At 44.8% G+C, this 22,775-nt stretch overlaps 2 protein-coding genes across 3 annotated transcripts; one reads left to right on the plus strand and one right to left on the minus strand.

The window, feature by feature from the left end:
• Positions 1-521: 521 nt before the first annotated feature.
• adcyap1a (adenylate cyclase activating polypeptide 1a) lies at positions 522-3,372 on the minus strand. 2 transcript variants are annotated; one of them, XM_076158238.1, is made up of 5 exons: positions 3,275-3,372; positions 2,614-2,748; positions 1,968-2,072; positions 1,194-1,328; positions 522-678 (listed from the first exon to the last, which is right to left on the minus strand). In XM_076158238.1, exons 1-5 carry the CDS (start codon positions 3,370-3,372, stop codon positions 522-524), a joined length of 630 nt encoding a protein of 209 aa, XP_076014353.1. The 2 variants fall into 2 exon arrangements, with proteins under 2 accessions (XP_076014353.1, XP_076014354.1); XM_076158239.1 differs by lacking the exons at positions 522-678; positions 1,968-2,072 and having other exon boundaries at positions 1,145-1,328.
• Positions 3,373-8,022: 4,650 nt separating this feature from the next.
• On the plus strand, positions 8,023-22,288 carry LOC143006925 (tyrosine-protein kinase yes-like). Its single transcript, XM_076158286.1, has 12 exons — positions 8,023-8,602; positions 14,626-14,947; positions 15,935-16,034; positions 16,570-16,668; positions 16,803-16,906; positions 17,079-17,228; positions 17,645-17,800; positions 18,323-18,502; positions 19,168-19,244; positions 19,321-19,474; positions 19,993-20,124; positions 20,930-22,288. The coding sequence occupies exons 2-12, from the start codon at positions 14,635-14,637 to the stop codon at positions 21,136-21,138; spliced, it is 1,674 nt and encodes a 557-aa protein (XP_076014401.1). The 5' UTR covers positions 8,023-8,602; positions 14,626-14,634; the 3' UTR covers positions 21,139-22,288.
• The last annotated feature ends 487 nt before the right edge of the window (positions 22,289-22,775 follow it).

Genomic DNA, 22,775 nt, shown 5'->3' on the forward strand with positions numbered 1-22,775 from the left:
GGGAATTTCCTCAACACATAGAAACCACTCGATAGAAAACATAAGAAAGACTGAGCACGGTACACGAGTAGTCAAAGTTGTAAGCTCACTCTGCAAACACTGCAGAAGAAAACGACAAGAATAACCTCAGAAGTACTCTGGTCCTCATCTCACTGTGTTTGTATAACTTCAAAAACATGAATGGAATGTTTTTAAAGCCAACTGGACTCATATCTGATGTTACTCAGATGTGCTAAAATATGTTTGATCATCTTTACATCCATAAACAGGATGCTGGTAAGCCTTCGCCATTCATATTAATGAACAGTGATATGTATAACATATTGGTCTATAAGCAAAGTCTTTGCCACAGTCGTCCTGTATGCGTGAGGCTTTACAGGTGGGATGTAAAAGTAAGTAGAGTTGTGAGGATTAAGAGAGACAGGAGCACAAATGAGGTGGAAGAAGATAGTGTTTGAGCGTTCAGAGCAAGATCACAAAGGTTAAAGGTGAGACGAAAGGGAGGGACATGAGGCGTCCCCTCAGGACATGGCCTCAGGAGAGTGCCTGAAACTCACCGGAATTTGGAGAGAGAACTGTTTCAGCCAGTCTCCCAAAAAAGCCTCAAACTCATCCCCGTCCGGAAGGGCATCAAAGTCTATGTCTTGTAGGATATGTTGAAAACCTAAGTCTTCAAGGCTGTTGTGAATAAAGACAACTAAACTCTTAATGTCACATTACAAAAAGCAGCATTCAATACATTGATTGTCTTTTAAACTATTTATTTTCCTCACAATCATAGCTGGTCACTAAATGTTTAAAAGACAGGGCTGTGGAGTGTATCGCCATGTGAACAATTGTCTCCACTCCATAAATACGTCTAACAAAAATAAATCAATGAATACATAAATATAGGCTATATATTTCTAATGGTAACAGAAAATTGGTCCACAAAGTAGATATGTGTGTCCTCAAGTGCTTAAGTAGAAAATAAAACGATATTATTATCAAAATATTCATTTTAATGGCTTACTTCATACATAAATACATGTTTAAGAACACAAAAGCGATCCACTGATTGTTCAGATATCTCAAAATGACTTCATCTGGGGCTGCACACATTTAAGTTTGTTCTCTTTTTTTGTGTTTTTCGTGGGGAGGGATGCTACAAATATGCCATCCGGCGTCCTTTGTTCCTATATCTCTGTCTATACCTTTTCCCAAGGACTGCTGCCAGGTATTTCTTGACCGCCATTTGCTTTCGGTAGCGGCTATAGCTGTCCGTGAAGATCCCGTCCGAGTGTCTCTTGGACAGAGGCTCTGTGCTGTCTTCCACCGACTTCCCCCCACTGCCACAGAGAAAGAGGGAGGGTTTCACTAACATCACACTCACACATTTACATTCACACCATTACCCTGCAAGTCCAGGCTGTGGGGCAAAGAGCCTGGAGGCACTTGGAAGTTAGTCTAATCAGATTTTGATCATCTTTTGTAGCAGCCTGAGATTCCCAATTGAGTTTCAGCTCAGCACAGGCAAACTGAGGGTCCCATTGCCCAATTTCTCCAACTTTGAGGGCAGATTTGGAATATATCTTTGCCCTGCATTGGGATGTGATAGGCCTGCTCATCAGGCTGGAGTAATTGCATCCTCGCCTTCCACTAGGGAACCACTGGGACACAATCCTATAAATTATTCATATGGAAATAAATCCTAGCCTGTGCAGGTTCTTGGCTCTGTGCCCCCACCACACATGCAAACAGCAGAGTAAGAAAAATAATACTCCCCCATATCAATCAAGTGCTGGTTTTATAGGCTTAATAAAGAGCAGCATATTTGGAGGTAATGGGACCACAGACATGAACAATACAGATAACAGCGTGGGTTATGGGCATTTAAAGCAATTAAAAGAAAAAGGCACAAGGACAGACAACATTTAATATAATAATTGGCATAAAAGAGGAGATGACAGCCAAGAAGATGTCCTTACCCTACACGCTTTGCCATCAGAGAATGTAGATATTTCCTTGCTGATAACTGACCCAGCGCTTTCCTGTAGGATGTATTAAACATGCCGTCTGCGTGCCTTTCCGTTCTAGATGACAGACAGCCACACAGTCAAATCACTACACACCAGCGCATATATGGGAAACAATGTCAACCAGCTAAACTGCACAAATACCCATGTTACGACCTAATCACTTCATCGCCTTTAAATGGGCCTTGACCCGTTAGAAACCTGTATCACTCAATCAATTTGTTTTGGATTGATCTGCCTTCGTATTCTTTCTGCACTTCTAGTGGAAACGATGGAACAAAAGCCTAAAGAGACACCAATCGTCTCATCAGCGCTTCTTTTGACGCAACCAGATGTCACCGCATTCATTCTCTCTTTTCCTCTCATTTCATTTTCCTCTCTTCGGGCTCTTTCAAACTAAAGCCGAGTAAAGTTTTCACCTCCCAGAATTGGAATTGCAAACTATTTTCATCATCTTTACACCGACAAAATATGATTTCGACGATACGTTACATTGATCAACACGAGACGCACACAGACATATGAACGGAAATAAGACTGAACAGCTGATGGGATGTTAGACAAGGATGAGGGAGGAAGTTTGGCCGATGGCGGTCACCTTTTGTCGGGCAGGTAGTAGAGACTGTAGGCGTCCTCGGCCACAGACGGAGCGCTCCGCACCGCCCGCTGCTCCCTTTCAAACGCCAGGGAGGGTAAAGAATTCCCATCCTCGTCGTAAACATCACTGTCAAGTCTGCAAACAAACAATCGAGATCATTTTCACAATATACACACTCTGCTTTACAATCTGCAGTCCTGGAAACGTATTTGGATATTTTTTGAATGTTTATGACGGATTACTTCGATCGAAAACAAAGTCGTTTTTTAGTATAAACCAGTAATATTCTTTATTTCTCGCACCAATCAGAATTGCTCTAATGTCAAAGTCATTTTTATTTCAAAAAGCGATCATTCATTTAGCTCTAAAATTAGCGTTTAAGGTTTTAATTCGTGATAATTAAAAGTTTCCTATTAGTGTATCAACGCTGCTTCTCCGCTATCATATTTGTATAAGTATCTGTATATTGATCAGCTGTCATGTGTGATCAAATAATCCAACGGGCTCTTACACACAACTAACTGAGAAGCAGATACGGATCATTTTAGAAATGACGGTTTGCACTTCCGTCGTGTCTGCTGAAAGCGTGAGGAAAACAGGCAATCAAAGAATCAACATTGTATTATTGACACTCTGGTATGATCGATAATCGTGGACATACCTAAGGTCAGGATAGCTAAGCCCCACTGGTGAGCAGTTGACGCTGTAATGCATTATGATTCCATAGATGAGTAAGGCTAAAGTCGCTTTACCGGACATTGTCCTGCTGCAAAAAGACAAGAAAGGCGTCATTTAGTTCAGAAACAGCTGTATAATTGACCAAACAAACAGTAAAATCGTTACCAAACTTCAGTATTTCTGTCTAACTTTCACATCACACCTGTGAGTTTGTCAATATCCTTCCTCTGACTTAGTTTCTGCCACTTTCCCGCTGCGTAAAAGCGCAAATCAAAGTGTCTCCTCTTACCTGTGGCGAGACGCTGGGCGCGATCCGCTGAAGATCTGAACTGGGAGAGTGAGACAGGGACTCTTCCTCAGCCTCTCTCGCCCTTCCTCTCCTCTTCCTCTGCTCCTTCACTTCAAGCGCCTCTCTCTCTCTCTCTCTCGGTCTCCCTTTGCTTCTTCCAAGTGGTGTAGCCCTCCGCGGTTCACTTGTCGGGGACTTCTACATGTACTCAGTCATGGGAGGAAGCCGAGCGGAGACGTTCTCTGTCCTGTGAACTTGCCTCCCCCTGGTTTTTTATTCATGAATCCGAGAGGCGAACCTTCTTCACTTGACACGCATGCGGGGAGGGGTGGAGGAGTGGAGGGGTGAGGGGGGCGGGGAGGGTGGGTGGGGTGCGTGAGGGGGCGGCTGCGTCATCCACCCCATCTCATTGGAGAGCCACCGTCCTCCGTCAATGAAACACCCTGAGCCCGGTCATTAAAAGCAAGCGAAGGGACGGATGTTGAATTCAAACATTACCATTAATTTAACAGTGAATCAATGTCAACATCTGACGTCACGCTTCAAACACTGGTGGGGGGGGGGGGGGGGGGTAATTAGCTGATGGAGCTGTCCGGTGCTGAAAGTTGTGCACCGGAGCTGTCCGGTGCTGAACGCCTCGCCGGTGTTTCATCAGTGCTGACAGCCTCCCTCCCTCCGTGCCGATGTGACGCTTCACTTTGTCCGTCTATTCTGCTAAAATCAGGGGTCAGAGGTCAGCCTCAGCTATACAGATGGCTACAGATGGCAAGAGACTTTTCATTTCTGAGGCCTTGCTATTCAATTTATCAATATTTCTAACACTCACTGGGCTGCTTTCCAGCATTTACAATGAACCTTAATCCTGGAAGGAATTAGTCAGTCTAACTTGCTGACATTGTTTTATAGTTGGGATTGTTCATTTGTGTGTGTGTGTGTGTGTGTGTGTGTGTGTGTGTGTGTGTGTGTGTGTGTGCGTGTGTGTGTGTGTGTGTGAGTGTGTGTGTGTGTGTGTGTGTGTGTGTGTGTGTGTGTGTGTGTGTGTGTGTGTTCGGAGTGTGTGTGTGTGTGTGTGTGTGTGTGTGTGTGTGTGTGTGTGTGTGTGTGTGTGTGTGTCTGTGTGTGTGAGTGAGTGAGTGAGTGAGTGAGTGAGTGTGGGTGTGCTTGATTTTAATGGGTGAACATGTAATTTCTTTCTTCTTCTTCAGAAGCGATCTTGATCTCAATGATAAGCAGTAGACTACGGACTGTCCCTTTACTGACTTTACTCTTCTTGCTGCCTATGCTTCAGAAATTGCCAAATTGAGTCAAAGTTGTCAGTTATTAACTCTAGCAACATAATCAAAGTTGTGTAATGTGTGTATTCTATCACAACAAATCAAGCTAAACATCCTTTGGGAGGATTGCAGCCTAAATCTGTACCTGTTTGTCCTCAGTTGCTGCCACTCAAGACGCCCCAACGTGATCTGGGTTTGCATTCACAGCGTAACCGAGTCTCTTTCTGCACAAGTGAGGATCATGCGTTGGATTTTCAGTGCGTGATTCAGACCAGTCGAGCCTCTCGAGGGTCTGACGTCATCGTGACAGGCAGCCCCGTGCACAGAAACGCTTACTTTGTCCTTCCGAAAATGGAGAGAATTCGACCACAAAAAGCTCCCTTACGTAAAGAGGCCTTGCTTTACACTGAGAGAGCACTGCACTCAAGTGGTTATGAAGAGAAAGTGCACTCACCTACACGAAGATAGGAGGAAAGCGTACTAGAGCTTTTTGAGCACCTGGAGAAGACAAAATGATTTTCTGGATTTAATGAGGAAAAGAAAGTTGGCAAAGAAAGCCAAACAGTCATTTTACAACCTTTAATTATGTTAGTTTCTTTGGGGAAAAAAACTAACTGTACTTTACACTTTCTTCCTGAGGGGAAGTGCTTTGAGGTTTGATTGTGATTTCGAAATGGGTCAATAAACCATAAATAAAGATGATTATTACAGTAATCCATTTAACAGTAACGCTCTAATGGAGGCCACAAGGCCAAAACATTAGCAGATTTTCTCATTATGACTGCATTTATTGCTGAAATAAAGATCGCCCTATTTTGGAATGAGGAGCTGTGTGTTTGTTCTGGTCTGGTGGGCAGTGGATGATGGTAAATAACTGATTCTCTTGTGTTGAAATGAATCAGATTAACCACGATAAGACGGTGATTAGTCCTAATCAGTTGAATCGTCATCTACTAAGGTGGAAAAATATTTCAGCTGATGTTACTGGAATATTAGTTGTTCTAATGACATGTCCAGAGTGGAGGACATGAAGAAGATAAGAATATTTACCCAATGCCCCGTCATAAACACCGTCCTGTTATCAGGCAGGAATATTAAAGCAGTAATGAACATGCTGTCCCGAACATCAATTAAAACACAAATTCACTCACTGGTGTAAGTTGCTTTTTCTATCATCATAATGTATATTTGTGTTCATGTAAATTGTGTGTTTTTGATTTAGACACACCCACACTCCCTCTGCTGTCCAATTCTCTAACTTAGTATCATCTTGCTATTTGTTTTTATTGAAGCAAACATTTTACATGACATTGCGCATACAATTGTAGGATATTTTGGAGATCATTTTTTATACAGAAAGAGGGGAAAGAGGAGAGAAGAGAAAGAATGAAGGTTCTATTATTAATGGTATTGTTGTTGTTAAACTTTATACATAGACCTTGAGGTAGAATACAAGTAGATTGAAATTGCAATGATCTCATAGGGATACAGTGTTTACAGGATGATGTCAAACAGTAATGTAGGGTAGTACAAATTGCATCACAGGCTGTGTTACAGAGAAAGAGAGAAGAGACTTACTATCATCTATCTACTGTAAATATTTCACCTGAGCATGACTCCTCACAGTAACACGTACTTTTCCCCCATATGTTTTGTAAAATGATATATTTCTGTTTGCTCAAATGGATCTGCAAACATGTACGGCCCCATATCTGCATTTGTTATCATCCTGTAACTGGGAAAAGAGCTCTGTGTAATTGCATCCGGCCGTATATGAGCAAGCTTTATCACTCCAAACAGGACAGGAGAGGCACATGTGACTCATTCTAATTCTTTCTTTGTACAGCACCTACTAGTGCCGACATGTCACATTTAAACAGGTTTATTGATGTTACAGGCTCATAACTTAAGTACTGTAATATTCAGCTTTTATTATGCTTGTGTGTGTGTGTGTGTGTGTCTCATGAGTCAAATATGACTCACAAGGGTTAAACAAAATGGATCTACTGGAGAAATATTCTTAATGGTGTTATAAAATATAAATTTTGAGAACTGCTGTAGTTGAAAGTAATGTGTTGTTTTGAGTTAAAGATTCTAATAAAAGTGTCACCGACAGTTTTGCTCAATTAAGCTTTTGTTCTCTTTAACTTCTATATACTGGTTTTGTTGATGTAAAAAACTAACGTTACAACAGTTTGCAAAATACAGAAATAACAGGAGACAGGTGTTACTGTATACTATGTTTATAATATATATTACAGCAAGACCAAGAACTTGAAATAGGCATTAAGCTATGACAGGAAGGGGATAGGAGAGGAGAGGAGAGCTGGTTAAATTTTAACCACTGTGTACATACATAACAGGATGTAATCACATGTGCAATAAGAGAACCTCTCAGTGTCAACATCATGAGCCTTTAAAGAACAAATAGCAGACATGAGCAGCACATAAGTTTGTTTTCACCTGCTGAATTACAACGAGTATTATGACATTTCCAACAAGTAGTGAAGAGAAAGAAAGAAAGAAAGAAAGAAAGAAAGAAAGAAAGAAAGAAAGAAAGAAAGAAAGTTGAAATATTCCAAGAAAAAATAATGAAATTCAAGAATGATTTGATAATATTTTAATGAAAAACAGTAAATAAAACACAATAAATCAGTAAAATCCTAATATTTTGATGAAAAAGTAGTAATGTCCTGACATGGACATGTCAAATAAGGAAACACTTCAGTCTTCTGGCACACCAGCACCAGATTATTAGAAGTATTAAGACATAAAACAGATTGATCTGGGGTGTAAACTGCTTTCTTGGAATTCTCAGCCTACATTATGACATTACATTACATGACATTGCAGTTATTTAGCAGACGCTTTTATCCAAGCGACTTCCAATAAGTGCGTTATGACTTCAGTATGGTGGCATTATCATCATTCTGGTAACCTTAAAACCTGTTTATTGTGATTTATCATGAAATATCATGATTAGCACTATTCTCGATGTCTTTGGTTCCAGCAGTGGCCTTATTATGCAATCGTACTGAATATTGGGACCAAACAAATAGTGAAATTGGTGGAATATCCCTTTAATGATGCACCCTGAGCCTGTGTGTTCTGCCAGATGGCCAGCAGATGGCGGTAGAAGCCTGGATTTGTATCTGTCTGTGGCTGAGATTGAGGGCGCTTGATTTTCCTTCCTTTCCGCCGTTGTACCCGTCCTCCTCTCCTCCGCTCCGCTCCGCCGCTTCTCCTCTCACCTTATCTCTCTTTTCACGCTTTACTCTCCGCTCCTCTCAGCCTCTTTCGATTCCTTCGGTCTCCCTCCCCTACACGGGACGGAACGGCGCGTGTGTCTCCAGCTGTGTGCGGCTCCTGGTCGGCCATGTTGTTGTGGGGGTTGATGCAAGTTTGGCAGTAGGAAGTAGCGGCTACAAAGAGCTGGAACACTTCACGGATTCCCACTTTTATTCCGCAGCAAATCACTGCCACGCCGCTGCGGGATTTATCCGCCGTAACCTGTTCGCCATGAGGGCAACCAGGCTCTCCTGTATCGCCTCTGTCATCCTTAAAACCCGCAGAAGCTGTCACACTTTGCTTTAACTTCCAATCCGCCTGTAGTTGCCCTGCTGGATGGATGAAGTGATGGAGGGATGAAGGCGGCTCGGTCCCGGCTGGAATAACTCGCTATTTTTCCGCTATCTTGGTGTGGGAAAGGAGACGGAGAGCAGCCAAGAAAGACGTGGATCTCCTGAAGGTAAAACACAATGATATACAATGATTTTATGGACACATACGTGTAGGAGATGATGAAGATGAGGATGGGCCGACATACAGTTTGTCTGTCTGACCTTCTGTGATCAACAAAGGAATGAGGCTGGCTTATAATGTACCTGTATGTCGATTATTGCATGTTTTTTGTGAAGATTATTACCATATTCCCCATAAAATACGAATAGGAAATCTGTAATATTGTCTAAAATGTGAAAATATCAGAGAAATCGATCATGTACTGCTAGTTCCCATAGGAATATTAAAGGGAAACTGAAAATGAAATCACTATAAAATCAGTACTTATCCACTGTAAATGAGAAGGAAAATAAGATTCTAAACGTAAACATGTTACTCAGGTAGGGGTTTAAAGTAAAAATCCTTTCATCTGCCCTTTTTACACACCCTGATGTGCATAATTAAGAGGATTTCCCTGCAATTATCCTTAATTTTGACCACTGAAGAAAAGAGATTGTCACAACAATAGTTCAACCTGACATCTAACCCAGGTTTCTATGTATCTGAACTCAAATTACTGTGAAATGAGGTTGAATTCCTTTAAGTTTCCACCGTCTGAACACAACAGCTGAGTCAGTCTGCCATCATATGGTGTTACTTAGATGTTTATACATGGATTTCCACTGAAGACTGCAGGAAGAGGACTGCATGTCGTCGTCCTGACTTGGACAAAGTGTGGGGCGGTCAGTTATGTCCTCCTCAGAGTAAGGAGACTCTGTCATGCTTGAGGGACATGTAAAGGACACACTTATGTGTTCTGTTAAAGGGGAGTGGAATGCGGCCTGTTACAAGGATTTACATGTTTTTCCCGTGCTGCTGAATAGCGGCAAACATTTACCTCAAAGCAGCAGAGTGACTCACACAACACACTCCATGGATGGTGACTGAGATGACCCATGTGATATTTGAGGTTTGATACCGGCACATTAATCTGTGTGTTGTGTCTTCCATTAAATCCATGTTTTCAGTCTTATTTCTAGACTAAGAATGGTGCAAGGTCAGATAACAAGAGTGAGTTGTGGCATTCTGCCGGAGAGAAGCACTCTCCCTCAGCAACTACCTCCAAAAGTCACTCTGAGCAAGGCAGCAAACCCCTAACTGCTCTGTAAAGCTGGTTGTGATCAGAGGTACAGCAGCTGTGTACGTAATGTGCGCTGTACTGCAACTTTTCCATTTATCATTTGGCTTTGATGTGAAACGAATGGGCCTAAATCCCTTTGCCTTTGAAAATAATCTAAAATCAGACATTTTGTGACGTCAGCTGTGTGGCGTATCAACGTACAGACCTGCTACATCAAATTTAAGAGCTTCTCATTTCCCCTTAAAGACACGCGACTTAACGCACAACAAGGTTCCATATTATTCTTACACACAAACGGGTCAAGTTCAGAAATCCTAACTGCTGTCACCTTGAGTCAAACATCAAAGACATTTTTATCCTCAGAATCTGAGTTGAGGAATTCTGGTGCTGTATTTCGAAATAAAAATGTCAAGGTCCGGAGGTTATTGATTAATCCCTTTAGGTTTTAAGGCTTTATTTAAAGCCTGGAGTGTTTGCCTGCCTCACATTTCACACAGGCCTTTACTTGCACTCAAACCTCTCCAAGCCTCAGGATCAGTTTCTTCCAGCTTGTTTAAAAACTGAACTTCATGGCCACTGGAGTGTAAATCTCATCATGAATCATTCATTTGTGCAACTTTTATCGGTAAACTTTGCAATTTTCGCCGGACTCGGTTTTAACTCTTCGTCGTCAGTGGAATGCAGTGGAAGCATCTGTCGGGAGATTTGAAACCCAGTAAAGCTCGGCAGTCCCTCCCAGAGTGCGGCCGCAGCGTCAGCCGCTAACAGCTGTGCAAGTAGACGCAGGGCAGGGCCTCCACCGACGGGACGAACGCCTCCATGAAAAGCCTGACTGTCGCCCAGCCAAATGTCAACTTCATTAGAGTCCAGCTCATCTGAACCGCATGGGAGTGGAGGCTGTTTGAGCAGCTGACAGGCTCAAAAAAACAATATACTTTAAAGAAACCGTCTGGAACGCATTTCCTGTAGAAAATGCACTGTGATGGCATTTGCTGATAGCTTTTGCCAAATGCTGAATAAGAGCCCTAAAGATTGAAGTGTGAAAGCCTGAACCCTGTCTGAATGGTTTCATTAGCTGAAAGAATGAAGAAGTTACAAGCAGAGTTTGAGTGACAGCTAAAGCTCAAATCATTTGAAGCTGCTGTTTCTTTATAAACAACAGGTGCAGTCAATTAAGCCCAGACACAGAACCGAGTCAGTGTGAAGGCAGAAAATGCCTGTTGATCATTTGTATGTAATTGAAACAAAAAGCTTGTGTGTGTCTTTCAAAATGCGTTTTACAGCAATTGTCACTTTTGGCCTTAAACTTCAAATTGCGCTTTAATTCAAATAACCCGGCACCTTCAAATCAGTTGCTGAAACACACTTCTCCTATGGGTTATTACCATTTTGTGAAGCCTGTATGGAATTTTCGCACCACGGTCACAGTGGAGGAAGGGGAAGCGTAGGTAGGTCACTGATAAGAGCACAGCTTGGATCAGCAACAGGATAATATGTGAAGTTGTGGATTTGGTTCAGTCTGAGCAGCTCTGTTGGAAGTGTTTTTCCCCCCACAGATGAGGGTGGAGATGATTTACTACGGTCTGTTTTTGGTTTAGCGTAGCAGCGGCTCTCCAATCCTCGACGAAACCAGGACTGGAACTAAAGTCGACTGAAAAGAAAACAAAACAGAGATTAAAACCTGGTTATAATATGATATGATATGATCAACCACGTTCCAGATGAAAACAAAAGGAGTCACGGAACATCTGGACCTGGCTGAGACCTTAACAAATTAGTTTGGTGGAGCTGGTTTATGTCTTTACTGTAATCTTTTCGTCCTGGTTTCGTTGAAGGCTTAGTTGGACTTAAGACAAAGGAATGAGTCACAGTCTGTGCAGGTGGCAACAAGAAAAGACTGGAGATGACTTGAGAAGTTCTCAACCGCATGATAGAAAGGTCCAACTCGGAGGTGTGGTGGTTGTTTATCTTCCACCGTAATCTGTTGTTACATCGAAACGTCGGGAGCATACTGTTAAACCTCCTCAGCTACCGGGCAGATTAGTTCAACGGGTCGCCTTTTAAGTCATTTAGATTTCCATCCCATCTTCAGACGAAAGACGCTGAATCCGGACCAACTCCGGAATGGCTGCGCCGCCGCTGCCGAGTTGCCTGGAAACGTTCAGATAAACAACAAGTCTGTGGCGTCAAGAGGAAGATCGTAAATATCAGGGTCATGTGGAGAAGGGATCGTAGTTTGGCAGCGCTTTATATCACCCTGTGTTAGTTTGACCTACTTGTAGTCGCTGCAGGTATGAAGATGAATCACGCCCCAGCCGTGACTGATATGGTCCAGTATGAGGTCACCGGGGACGGATGGACTCTCAGATCCTTTGCTTATGTACAGAATAGCATGAGACGTACTTCACATCTCCAGTTGTTTGAGCGATTTTATGTTTTGAGATCAGATGGTGAAGGAAAGAGGGGAACAAAGTGGACAAAGATGGGAGTTAAGCAGTGCCGTGTTTCCCCTCTTTGAAATGTCTCCAAAAGTGGGAAATATGCAGGAAAACACGCCTTTGTTTTGATCTGTCAGTGGCGTTCAGAGTTTCACGACTAGTTTTGGCTCCAGTGTGAATTCTTCAGCCCCGCCAGCGTTTATAGCCTCAAAACGCTTTCCGCAGTCTTGACTTTAAATCATGACGCAGCAAAACGGATGTAAGTCGAGCTCACTTTGACCCAGTTTTGAAATGGCACCTATCTATAGCTGACATAAGAAAACAATACACATGCACACACTCTCTGCCGAGTCCTTGTTGTTTGCCGGGCGCGGTTGTAGGTCACGTTATGGTCCGGGGGGTTGTAATGTCTGCAATGAGAGCAAGTTACTATAAATAGCAGCATGTCAGTGAGAATATTAGCAGATTGTTTTGTTTTTTTGTTTGCTGTTTAGACTTCATTTTAGCAGGATTTTCTTGTGAGGTTTGACATTTTCTGGCGCGTCCAGCCGTGTAGATGTGAACTTAAGTGTGTTTTCTTTGGTGATAAGACTTTGGAGCGCTCTTTCCTGGCATTGTGTGTGTTTTTATTTCAATAATGAGGGAGGTCTTGTTGTTATAGTAACTAGGTGCTGGAAGGTGAAGACGGACAGCGATGTACATGGTGCCCTGTAGTCCTTTTAAAAAATGTATAGGAAACAAATGTAACAGAACTAGAATCAGTATCAGGAAATCAAAGAAACTCAACCCAGGACTTGAACTTTAACCTTCCTAATTGATTTGTTTTTGAAGGATTCTATCACTTTTGAAGCTTAAATGTCTTTATATCTGCAAGGAAAAGAGCTTCAAATCTTCCAGTGGACAGCGGCCGGTGGTTTCTTCGGCAGTTAAGTTCTCCTCTGACCCGAAGAACCTGATCCTCCTCTCCTCTGAAGGTGACGCACAGGCCCACCATAGTAGAACCAAACCGCTGGAAGATGACCTGAAACCCTTTTCCTCTCTAGGAACCGGACCGACACGCTGGCCTTAACATCTAAGATCTGAGATTAGATCTGTCACCGTATCTTTTTAAAGTGACGGCATTTGTTCCTGCGTCCTGTGTCCAAGCGCCGACTACTTACGGAAACAGCTTCATAGGCCTCCGAGCTCGTGAGCCTCAGCCTGCAATTTAAGGAGCCGTGCACTTTTATTCGAGCGGAGCGCTGGAAGGTTTCTGTGGTCTGTCCCGATTTCTTTGGTTTCTTGGCAGTCGGGACGGAGAACCCGGTGAACTCTGTCTCACACCCCTCGGGGGAAGACTCAGGGGGAAATGCGTCATTGCATTGCATTCAAGATATCCGATTGTAAACTATATATGTCAGGTAAAGACCTCGTAGTAGGTCAAAGGCTCAATAGCTCAAAGGCTGAAGGATTTACTCATGAAGTCCTTTCTTTGACCTAAAAACATGGAAATCTCATACTTGCATATTTCCGCCTAATCCCCAATTCTGGGTATTTCCATTAATGTCAAGTTATGATGAACTAGATGCATCAGTAACGTTGTGTAGTTTATAATGGAGTATCTCAACACGTCTGGCTCTGGAGAGTGTGTAACATGTCAGCTGCTCGTACTTGGCAGGGGAAGCCGCCCCTGATCTGCAGGGCAATTTTTGGTCAGACCTCTGCAGGGACCCCGTCTGGCCGTCTACACGTTTTTTCCCGGGCCCTCATCTTACAGAAGAACAACGACAGAAGTGTTGGTCAATCACGCCCGAGGTCTGTTTGAGAGAGATTTCTTCATCCTCTCTGTGCCAGAGCTTCAATCTGCTTTGTGAGTGTAATAGGGAACGTATGATCTTTTAATGGAACAATGGCGCATTGGAGATCACAACAATAAAAGCGTTATGGCCTCTATTTATCCCTCTCAGGGGTGGACTTAGTAATTTGTGGGGCCGGGACACACCCAGGTATCAGCTCCCTCTCTCAGCCCTATCCTAACTGGAGAGACTGTTAGTTAAAATATTTGATGTAAATGTGGACAAAGGGCCTTGAATGTTGTTTTCGGATGATGTTACTCTCCTGGAAAACATTTTGGGGCGATTTCATGCCACCTAAGTATAGAATAAAAGGCTGATTTTAGCTGGGTGCCCCTTAATGTATAGACCCCTCTGATCTCTCTCTCGTTTGTGTGTGTGATTCAGAGCAGATTGAATGTTTATCCGTATGTCCCAGTTATCTTGTGGCTTATTGTCTTAGCCGTCGCAGCAACAACAACACGATTCACAGGACAAAATCAGATCAAATGTCTGTTCTGGCCTTATGTGACGATCATTAATCCTTCCTCAGTTTTTGCTCATTCTTCTTCTTCTTCTTCTTCTTCATGTGTTGATTATTGTGTTTATCGTCAAGCTCTCTCCTTTGCTGGCACCAGACTGATGTGTTTGTCTCGCGCAGGGTGTCACTATGGGCTGCGTCAAGAGCAAACAAGACAAGAGTCCCACCATGAAGTACGGGACGGAGAACTCCACGGCGTCTGACCCCGCCGCCTCTGTCGCCTCCGCCGCCGCCGGCACGCCTCACGTGGGCCACTACGGGCCGGATCCCACCCAGCTCCAGCAGAACCAGCCTCCCCAGCCCTCGTCCATGTCCGGGACGGCCAGCTTCAACCACACCCTCACCCCGTTCGGCGGCGCGTCCTCGGCTATAACTCCCTTTGGAGGGGCGTCGTCCTCTTTCCCCGCTTCCGTGTCCAACTCTTTCTCCGGCGCCGTCTCAAGTAAGTGAAGGGAACTAAAGGCTTTTTAAAAACAAAGCGACTACACTCTTTGTTTTTACTGTTTTCTCCCTCCTGGTAGGACGACGATACTTTCATTGCAATCTGTCAAAAGAAGTTGTGGAGTTTCATTCAATATCACTACAAATTTACATACAATTTGGAAATCACCTTAAGCGTAAACATGGTGGGGACTGAAACTCATCACGTCTGCTTTTTTTAGGCTCAAAGGTCAAACAGTAATGAAAGTGCATTGTGTTTTATCCTGCAAGCGAGCTACAGCGCTGACCTCTGATCCTCTCGTCTGTTCATTTAGCTTTAACACTGACCTCGCTGTGAACAACCGTCCATCCAAACGTGCCTGAGCAGCTTACAGGGCTCCATCAAAGCGGCGAGATAAGATTTGAAGCCCCGTTTAGGCGGGATTTGGGCTTGTAATCCTCCTCCGTGTGGGATTATCTGCTCTGTGGGGGGGCTGAAGGTGGCACTGGTGTGATATTTGCTGTCTGCGGGGGGATAATGGGATTACGGCTGACAGCATTGTTGCCAGCGGTCGGTAAATGAATGTCGTCTGTGCTCAGAGTTGCAGTATGTGGCAGACGGAGGAGTTGGACCTGGACTGCTATGTTTTGCTTTGACCTCCAGTAAGTGGATGAATCATTTCAGCCCGTCTGATGGATCTCCATTACAAGAAACCCGGCGGGGCATTATCCCGTTAGCTCCTCCCGATTTGATGTATCGACTTTCCTCTCAGCAGTCGGCCCCGCGTTGCCTCTTGAGTGTCGCCGCTCGGCTTTACAGAGTCCAGCCGCGGCGTCGTGTCCACGGCGCATCCGTGCGGGAGAAGCCAGAGGGAGATCGATAGGAGACACACAGGCGCACAAACACGGCCGCCACACCTGCGTCACTGTCGTCTCTGGCTGTAATTACGGGGTTTTGACGCCACTTACAGTATAGTGTGTGTGTGTGTGTGTGTGTGTGTGTTTTCAGGCGGCGTCACGTTCTTTGTGGCCTTGTACGACTACGAAGCCAGAACGTCGGATGACCTCTCATTCAAAAAAGGCGACCGCTTCCAGATCATCAACAACACGTAAGAGGCTCGCTCTCTCTTTCTCTCTCTCTCTCCCTCTCCTCCTCACTCTCTCCCTCTCCGGCTCGCTCTCTCTCCCTCTCCTCCTTGCTCTCTCGCCCCCCTCTCTCTCTCTCCCTCTCTCTCCCTCTCTCTCATTGGCAAGCGATTGTGCGAGTGTCTTTGTAGCACTAATCCTCTCCTGCACCTGTTACTACTTGTTTTTCCGCTGCTGGCTTTTCCGGCACGGCACATTAAATCTTTTCTTTATTAAACTAAAGGCTCCAGCAGCGAGATGTTGCCCCCGGGGGCGTTTATGGCGGCATGAAGCAAACAAGATTAGTCTTGTTCCAATCTATTGTCGCCACAAAGACAATTCAACCAATCTTTGTGTTAAATTCCTCTTCTTGTTTAAAGATCATTCGAGGTCACGAGTCAAAGCATTCAAAGCGTTTTTGCATAAGCTAAGGGAAGAAAGTGAGGATAGAAATCTTTAACCCGGCTCAGATTTCATCCCCTCGTCCTGTGTGTTTGTGTGTGTCATCTCGCCCATCAGTGAGGGAGACTGGTGGGAGGCTCGCTCCATCAATACGGGGAAGAAAGGCTACATCCCCAGCAATTACGTGGCCCCCGCCGACTCCATCCAGGCAGAGGAGTAAGAGTCCTGTCAGATCCTCTCACACGCTCCTCCTCCATCTAGACTGACCACACACAACCTTTACAGGAAGCTCTTTTTTAAATATATACGTTTGTGATGAGGTTTCACTGGTGTGTGTTGTGGTGTCGCAGGTGGTACTTTGGTAAGATGGGACGTAAAGATGCAGAGAGGTTGCTGCTGAACCCTGGGAACCATCGGGGGACTTTCCTGGCGCGGGAAAGCGAAACTACTAAAGGTGGCGACGGCTTTAGGGACCAGACTTCCTACCTCTTCATTTCTGTTGTGCAAACACACATGTTACGGATGTTTTTGGATGTTGTGGTACCACGTTTATGTACAGCACACTCAGAAGATTGACATTTGATGAACAAAATGTCCTCTGTCCTCCTCTGTCCCCTTCCTGCCAGGCGCCTTCTCTCTGTCCATACGAGACTGGGACGAAACCAAAGGGGACAACGTGAAACACTACAAGATCCGCAAGCTGGACAGCGGAGGATATTACATCACCACACGGGCGCAGTTCGACACGTTACAGAAGCTCGTCAAACACTACACGGGTACGTCAAGTGTCCCCGTCTTTCCTCTCTTTCATTTTCTCATCTCGCTCACTCATCACACCTCTGAGCTCTCCAGGCGTCTCGCTGTGATGAACGCCCGCCGTTCCTCAGTCTGTCACACCACTTCGCCGCTTCCCTTTTGACTCCAGAGAGGCTTTCGGCTTCTACTCATTTATATTTTAACACAGTTTGTACAACGGCGTGGAGAAACTCATCCATATGAAATGCGATGAAATGATGCGTGAAACAGACCGGCTTGGAAACACTGTGTCCTACTCTGGTTGTGGCTCACGGGAGGGCGGATATAGCCATTTGATCTCTCTCTCTCTCTCTCTCTCTCTCTCTCTCTCTCTCTCTCTCTCTCTCTCTCTCTCTCTCTCTCTCTCTCTGTGTGTCTCTATGTGTGTGTGTATTAGAGCACGCAGATGGACTTTGCCACAGGCTGACCGCAGTTTGCCCGACAGTCAAGCCTCAAACCCAAGGGCTCGCCAAAGACGCCTGGGAGATTCCCCGGGAGTCCCTGCGGCTGGAGCTCAAACTGGGCCAGGGTTGCTTCGGAGAGGTGTGGATGGGTAAGAGGACGCACACACAACACACAACACAACACACAACAGTAATCGCCGCATTGATGCAGGACGAGCGGTAGCAATACCCAGACACAAACAGTCAAACCGCTTAATTTATCAAGCCTATTTTTACACCGAACCGGGGGGAAGCGTCCACTTCCTGTTGCCGCTTCCTCTGTTTGTTTTCCACAAGTGATTCGTCCCTGGAGGACAACTCGGGCCCCCAAATGTATTTGATCCTCGGAAAATGGGCTCGTCCCTTTTCGTGGCGGCGTCTCAGTCACTTCTCTGCCTTTGTGGTGAAGTAGGGGGGAAGAGGAGGAGGAGGAGGAGGAGGAGGGGGAGGATGAGCGCACGCATGACGGCACATGTCGGAGTGATTACAAGACCTAATTAATGATAACGCCTCTCTACCAGCCCATTAACAACACTGATTACCTAGGCGGTCTGTCTGCTTCCCCCCTGCCCCCCTCTCTCTCTCTCTCTCTCTCTCTCCCCCTCTCTCTCTCTCCGTCTCTTCCTCTGCAGGCACGTGGAACGGCACCACTAAAGTCGCCATAAAGACACTAAAGCCGGGCACCATGTCGCCAGAGGCCTTCCTCCAAGAGGCTCAGATCATGAAGAAGCTCAGACACGACAAGCTGGTGCCTCTCTACGCCGTGGTGTCCGAGGAACCCATCTACATCGTCACAGAGTACATGGCTAAAGGTACACACACGCACACACACACACACACACCTTCACGAGCTGTTCTTCTCCCTCCAAAAACAAATCCCCCTCAATCCCATGTGAAGACGCTTGACACGCTCTATTAAAAGAAGCTGCAGACGTGCATATTTAGTAAGTAATTAATTTCTCCCGGCGCCCCAGAGGACGACGGAGCTCAGCTGTTTCCTGTTACGCAAGGGGAGAAATGGAAAAACAACATCGGGCACAAAAAAAATGTGTTTATCTGACTTTTTAGAAATATTATCATCAGGCACAGCAGGGACATGCAGACATACAGCCAGCCGTTTCCTTTAAGGAGGGATGTAAATTTTACGGAGGTTTTAATTAATGCGCCCTGCACGCCTTCGATGTCCCGCGTGGTTCCCCCAGGCCCGGAGGTTTAATTGAAAACCACGGCAGTTTTGAGCCAGGCAGGCCGTTGGTTTCAGCTGCAAGGCATCGCCGGTAATTAGGCGCATCCCAGTATGTAAATGTTAAATCTGTGTCTTACGCCTCTGAGTGTATGTGTGTGACAGTGTGTCGATGGACTGTGGGGTGTGAGACCAGATCACACCCCACTTGCTCCACTCTTCACAAAGGGATTGGATTGAACTTGTGTGTGTGATGTATTGGCCTGTAAGTGCACATCACGTTTGTCTGTGTAGGAAGCTTACTCGACTTCCTGAAAGAAGGCGACGGCAAGTTCCTGAAGCTCCCCCTGCTGGTGGACATGGCTGCCCAGGTGAGAAGGAGCCACATCTTCCCCCGTCAGCGCTCTCAATGGCACTCTCAAGTCTAACTCTGCCCGTTGTTTACAGATCGCAGACGGCATGGCGTTTATCGAGAGGATGAACTACATCCACAGGGACCTGCGCGCCGCCAACATCCTCGTGGCCGACAACCTGGTGTGCAAGATCGCCGACTTTGGCCTGGCCCGGCTGATAGAGGACAACGAGTACACGGCGAGGCAAGGTGGGTCAAATACAGGGCGCATAGAGGAAATACTTAACTGTTAGTCCAAATTCAGATCCAGTGAGTGGTGAAGGAGTGACCGTGGCGTGTGTGAGTCACAGAGGGATGCGGTGTGGGGGTGAGGCAGGAATGGACGGAGCGATTACCTCACTGCTTGGATGACCCCCCCCCCCCCCCCCCTCCCCTTTGTCTCTTATCACACTGATTTAGATTGATAGAGGAAAACCAGACGCTCCTTTTCCCTCCAATTAGCTCTACTTTGCAAAGTCTGAGGCTGCGGAACAAAAGATCCTCCTCTAAGTGCTTCATACCAATCACACTTTGGTGAATTGATCTTATTGTGTGTCACAATGACCAATGTGATTTCCCAGAAATTGAACCAGAAATGGACACAGACACCCCCTAGTGGATTTATTTTAAATGCTTCTCCTTCTTCTTCTCCTTCCCCTTCCCCTTCTCCTTCTCCTTCTCCTTCTCCTTCTCCTTTTCCTTCTCCTTCCTCTTCTCCTTCTCATCAGGAGCTAAATTCCCTATAAAATGGACGGCTCCGGAGGCTGCACTCTATGGCCGCTTTACCATCAAGTCGGACGTCTGGTCCTTTGGCATTTTACTTACTGAGCTCGCCACCAAAGGCAGAGTGCCCTACCCAGGTAAGTGACACTGACACACACACTCACACACATACTCACATAGAGGATTTGAGTGAAACAGGCATGGCGCTGTCAGAGGGAGGTGATTTACCGACCGACTTAACAGCTTTCTGTCTGTCAGTCGATGTCAAGCTGGCACGCCTGTTAATGCTGAAGTATGAAGTGAAGCTGTCTGACAGCATCTTCACAGGTTCTTTATGACTGTGCCGGGTGAGCACACACACACACACACACGTGCGCTCTCAGAGGCGTACACACACATTTTGAGAGGATATGAGACCATCTGGTGGGGGAAGATGAGGAGATTGAACACCTCTCTTGTTTATAACCATGTGCCAGATTGATTCTGCCCTGGGGAGCGCCGCCTGCAGATCTGAACCTCCTTCATCTCTCCGTCCTGTGTGATGCTCAGGACCGTGTGATTTAACAGATCATAAGTTGATGCTTCAGATAGTTCTGATTTCAGTATTGATTTTTTTTTTTAAAGCTCCTTATAAATTTTTGTGGCAGGTGGCGACAGCATTGATTTTGTAGGGTTTTCCTCCTTTTTTCTGCTGTTTTTTTTTATGTCCTACAAACAAAAGCCAGTCCAGTTGCAAAGAACCTACAAAGAACACAAATATGATGCCATAGCTTCTTGTGCTGGCTATCGAACTTTGAAAGTTCCATTTAAATGAATTTTACATCTACAGTCATAAGTGAAAGGAGATTCTGTCGTATACTGCCACCTAGTGGTAATGAAAGCAAATTGTAAAGTCAACAAAGTCGCTCATTCTTGCCCTCATCTCCTCCTCTTCCTCCTCAGGCATGGTGAACCGGGAGGTGCTGGAGCAGGTGGAGCGAGGCTACCGAATGCCCTGTCCCCAGGGATGCCCCGAGTCCCTGCACGAGTCCATGAAGCTGTGCTGGAAGAAGGAGCCGGACGAGAGGCCCACGTTCGAGTACATCCAGTCCTTCCTAGAGGATTACTTCACGGCCACGGAGCCTCAGTACCAGCCAGGAGAAAACCTATAGCCCGGCCTGGACCTGGGACTGGACTCAGACTCACAGACAGACAGAAGACAAACCACTACTCAGTCTACCTGTTCTCCATTTTCCTCTTTCAGACTGGCTTTCAGCCTTCTTGCGGATTTGTATCATGTACAGAACACACCGATCACACAGGGTTCAGAGATGAATACGGATACCGACACACGTGGAGGAAACACAGACTCATTTCTCTTCTGTATTAAAACACACACATGCCGATTGTGTGATTCTTTGTTATGATCATGTTTATATTGCTGTGACATAAGCTGTGATAATGCTTCACAAAACATATAAGTACAAATGTAGTTTACATCTCCTACCAGTTCCTCCTAACTGTATAAATGAAAAGGATTGGAAGATATTCTGATTGGGGTGGGTCATATCATCACACTGCCATAAAGCTATACTTCTTTACATTTCAGTGATTACAGTGCAGTGCTTTAATGTTATTGCTAGTGACTAGAAAGATTTGGGTCTCGACCTTCGATCTAGAGTTCACTCATATCTCATGGAAACAGTTTCATAGCTCCATTTGAACATTCTGACGACTGTTATTGTTATAAGACTTTGATGATGCCATAATTGTTCCTGTTGTCCATTCCCTGGTTTAATCATAATCAAGCTGTGATCACTACAAACATTCTGTACAATGTGTCGTGAGTTTTGTTAAAGAGTTATGAACCTCACTGACTTGATTGCCAGAGCAGAATGACTCAAACCACTTTACCACTCAAGGATTTTAAAAGCAGGCTAAATGACTTGTGCTGGGTATGGAACTTACTTATATTTAAGGTGGAAATCATGAATAAAGCCACCAAAGATGCAGGATTTCTCAAGTGCAAGAGAATCCCCGGGGACAGTTTCACGAAAGCATCTGATGAATCTCAGCTAAAGTAGTTTGTACAGCAAGGAAAATGTTTCTTACATTGATTTTCTCTTTGTATTTGTCTCCTGTATGGACTCACTGGGGCAGTATTATAATGGGGGAACAAGACTAGTTGATGAGTGAGCTTGCGGGAAAAAAAAGGTTTTGTACAATCCTCATTTTGTAAGGTGAATGAAATAAATGAGGTTTGCGCTTACATTTGGAATGGAGGTGGAAACCAAACTGATTTGTACAATAAAAATGTGATTTTGCAGAAAGTACAATATTTACATGTTTGTATGTATCCTTTAGAAGATGGCTATCCATGGGTTAAAGTGGGGGAAAGTTTAAACCAATAACTGGCTAGACAAGATTGCTACTTATTACGCGTTTTGGCAGAAATTACTGCCAAAAAATGTGACTAAACAAATCCTTAAGCCAACAAATCACATGTTGTGAATATAAAGGAGTAAAAAACGATCTTTCCTTTCCACAACATGTTTCAGCAACTTGAAAATCCATCCAATGTGGCATTTCAAAGTAAAGGTCGTCATAGATTTGTTTGTCTCACAAATGTTAAAGGTGAGTGGCTTTTGCACTCCAAAACGCTTCTTAAGTTTGGTAATATGTTTTATTTAATTTGAGATGCCGTGTGATTCTGTCAAACTGCTTTGGCGGTAATGGGAAGGCTTTTATTTTGAAATTGATCTCCAATCGGAGGTTATTCCTGTGGTGGCTGTCTTGACTGCTGTCATTC

The sequence above is a fragment of the Genypterus blacodes genome, unplaced genomic scaffold (genome assembly GCF_046128005.1).
Source record: "Genypterus blacodes isolate CSIRO-AG114 ecotype Tasmania unplaced genomic scaffold, CSIRO-AGI_Gbla_v1 ptg000076l_1, whole genome shotgun sequence".
NCBI lineage: Eukaryota > Metazoa > Chordata > Actinopteri > Ophidiiformes > Ophidiidae > Genypterus > Genypterus blacodes.

Excerpts from the sequence above, each read along its gene's own strand:
- LOC143006925 (XM_076158286.1), top strand. The coding sequence starts at position 14,635 with ATGGGCTGCGTCAAGAGCAAACAAGACAAGAGTCCCACCATGAAGTAC. Across the intron at positions 14,948-15,934 it reads TTTCTCCGGCGCCGTCTCAA|GCGGCGTCACGTTCTTTGTG; the intron begins GTAAGTGAAGGG and ends GTGTGTTTTCAG. Across the intron at positions 20,125-20,929 it reads AGGCAGAGTGCCCTACCCAG|GCATGGTGAACCGGGAGGTG; the intron begins GTAAGTGACACT and ends CTTCCTCCTCAG.
- adcyap1a (XM_076158238.1), bottom strand. The coding sequence starts at position 3,372 with ATGTCCGGTAAAGCGACTTTAGCCTTACTCATCTATGGAATCATAATG. Across the intron at positions 2,073-2,613 it reads TACTACCTGCCCGACAAAAG|AACGGAAAGGCACGCAGACG; the intron begins GTGACCGCCATC and ends TCTGTCATCTAG. Across the intron at positions 1,329-1,967 it reads CTGATGGCAAAGCGTGTAGG|TGGGGGGAAGTCGGTGGAAG; the intron begins GTAAGGACATCT and ends TCTCTGTGGCAG.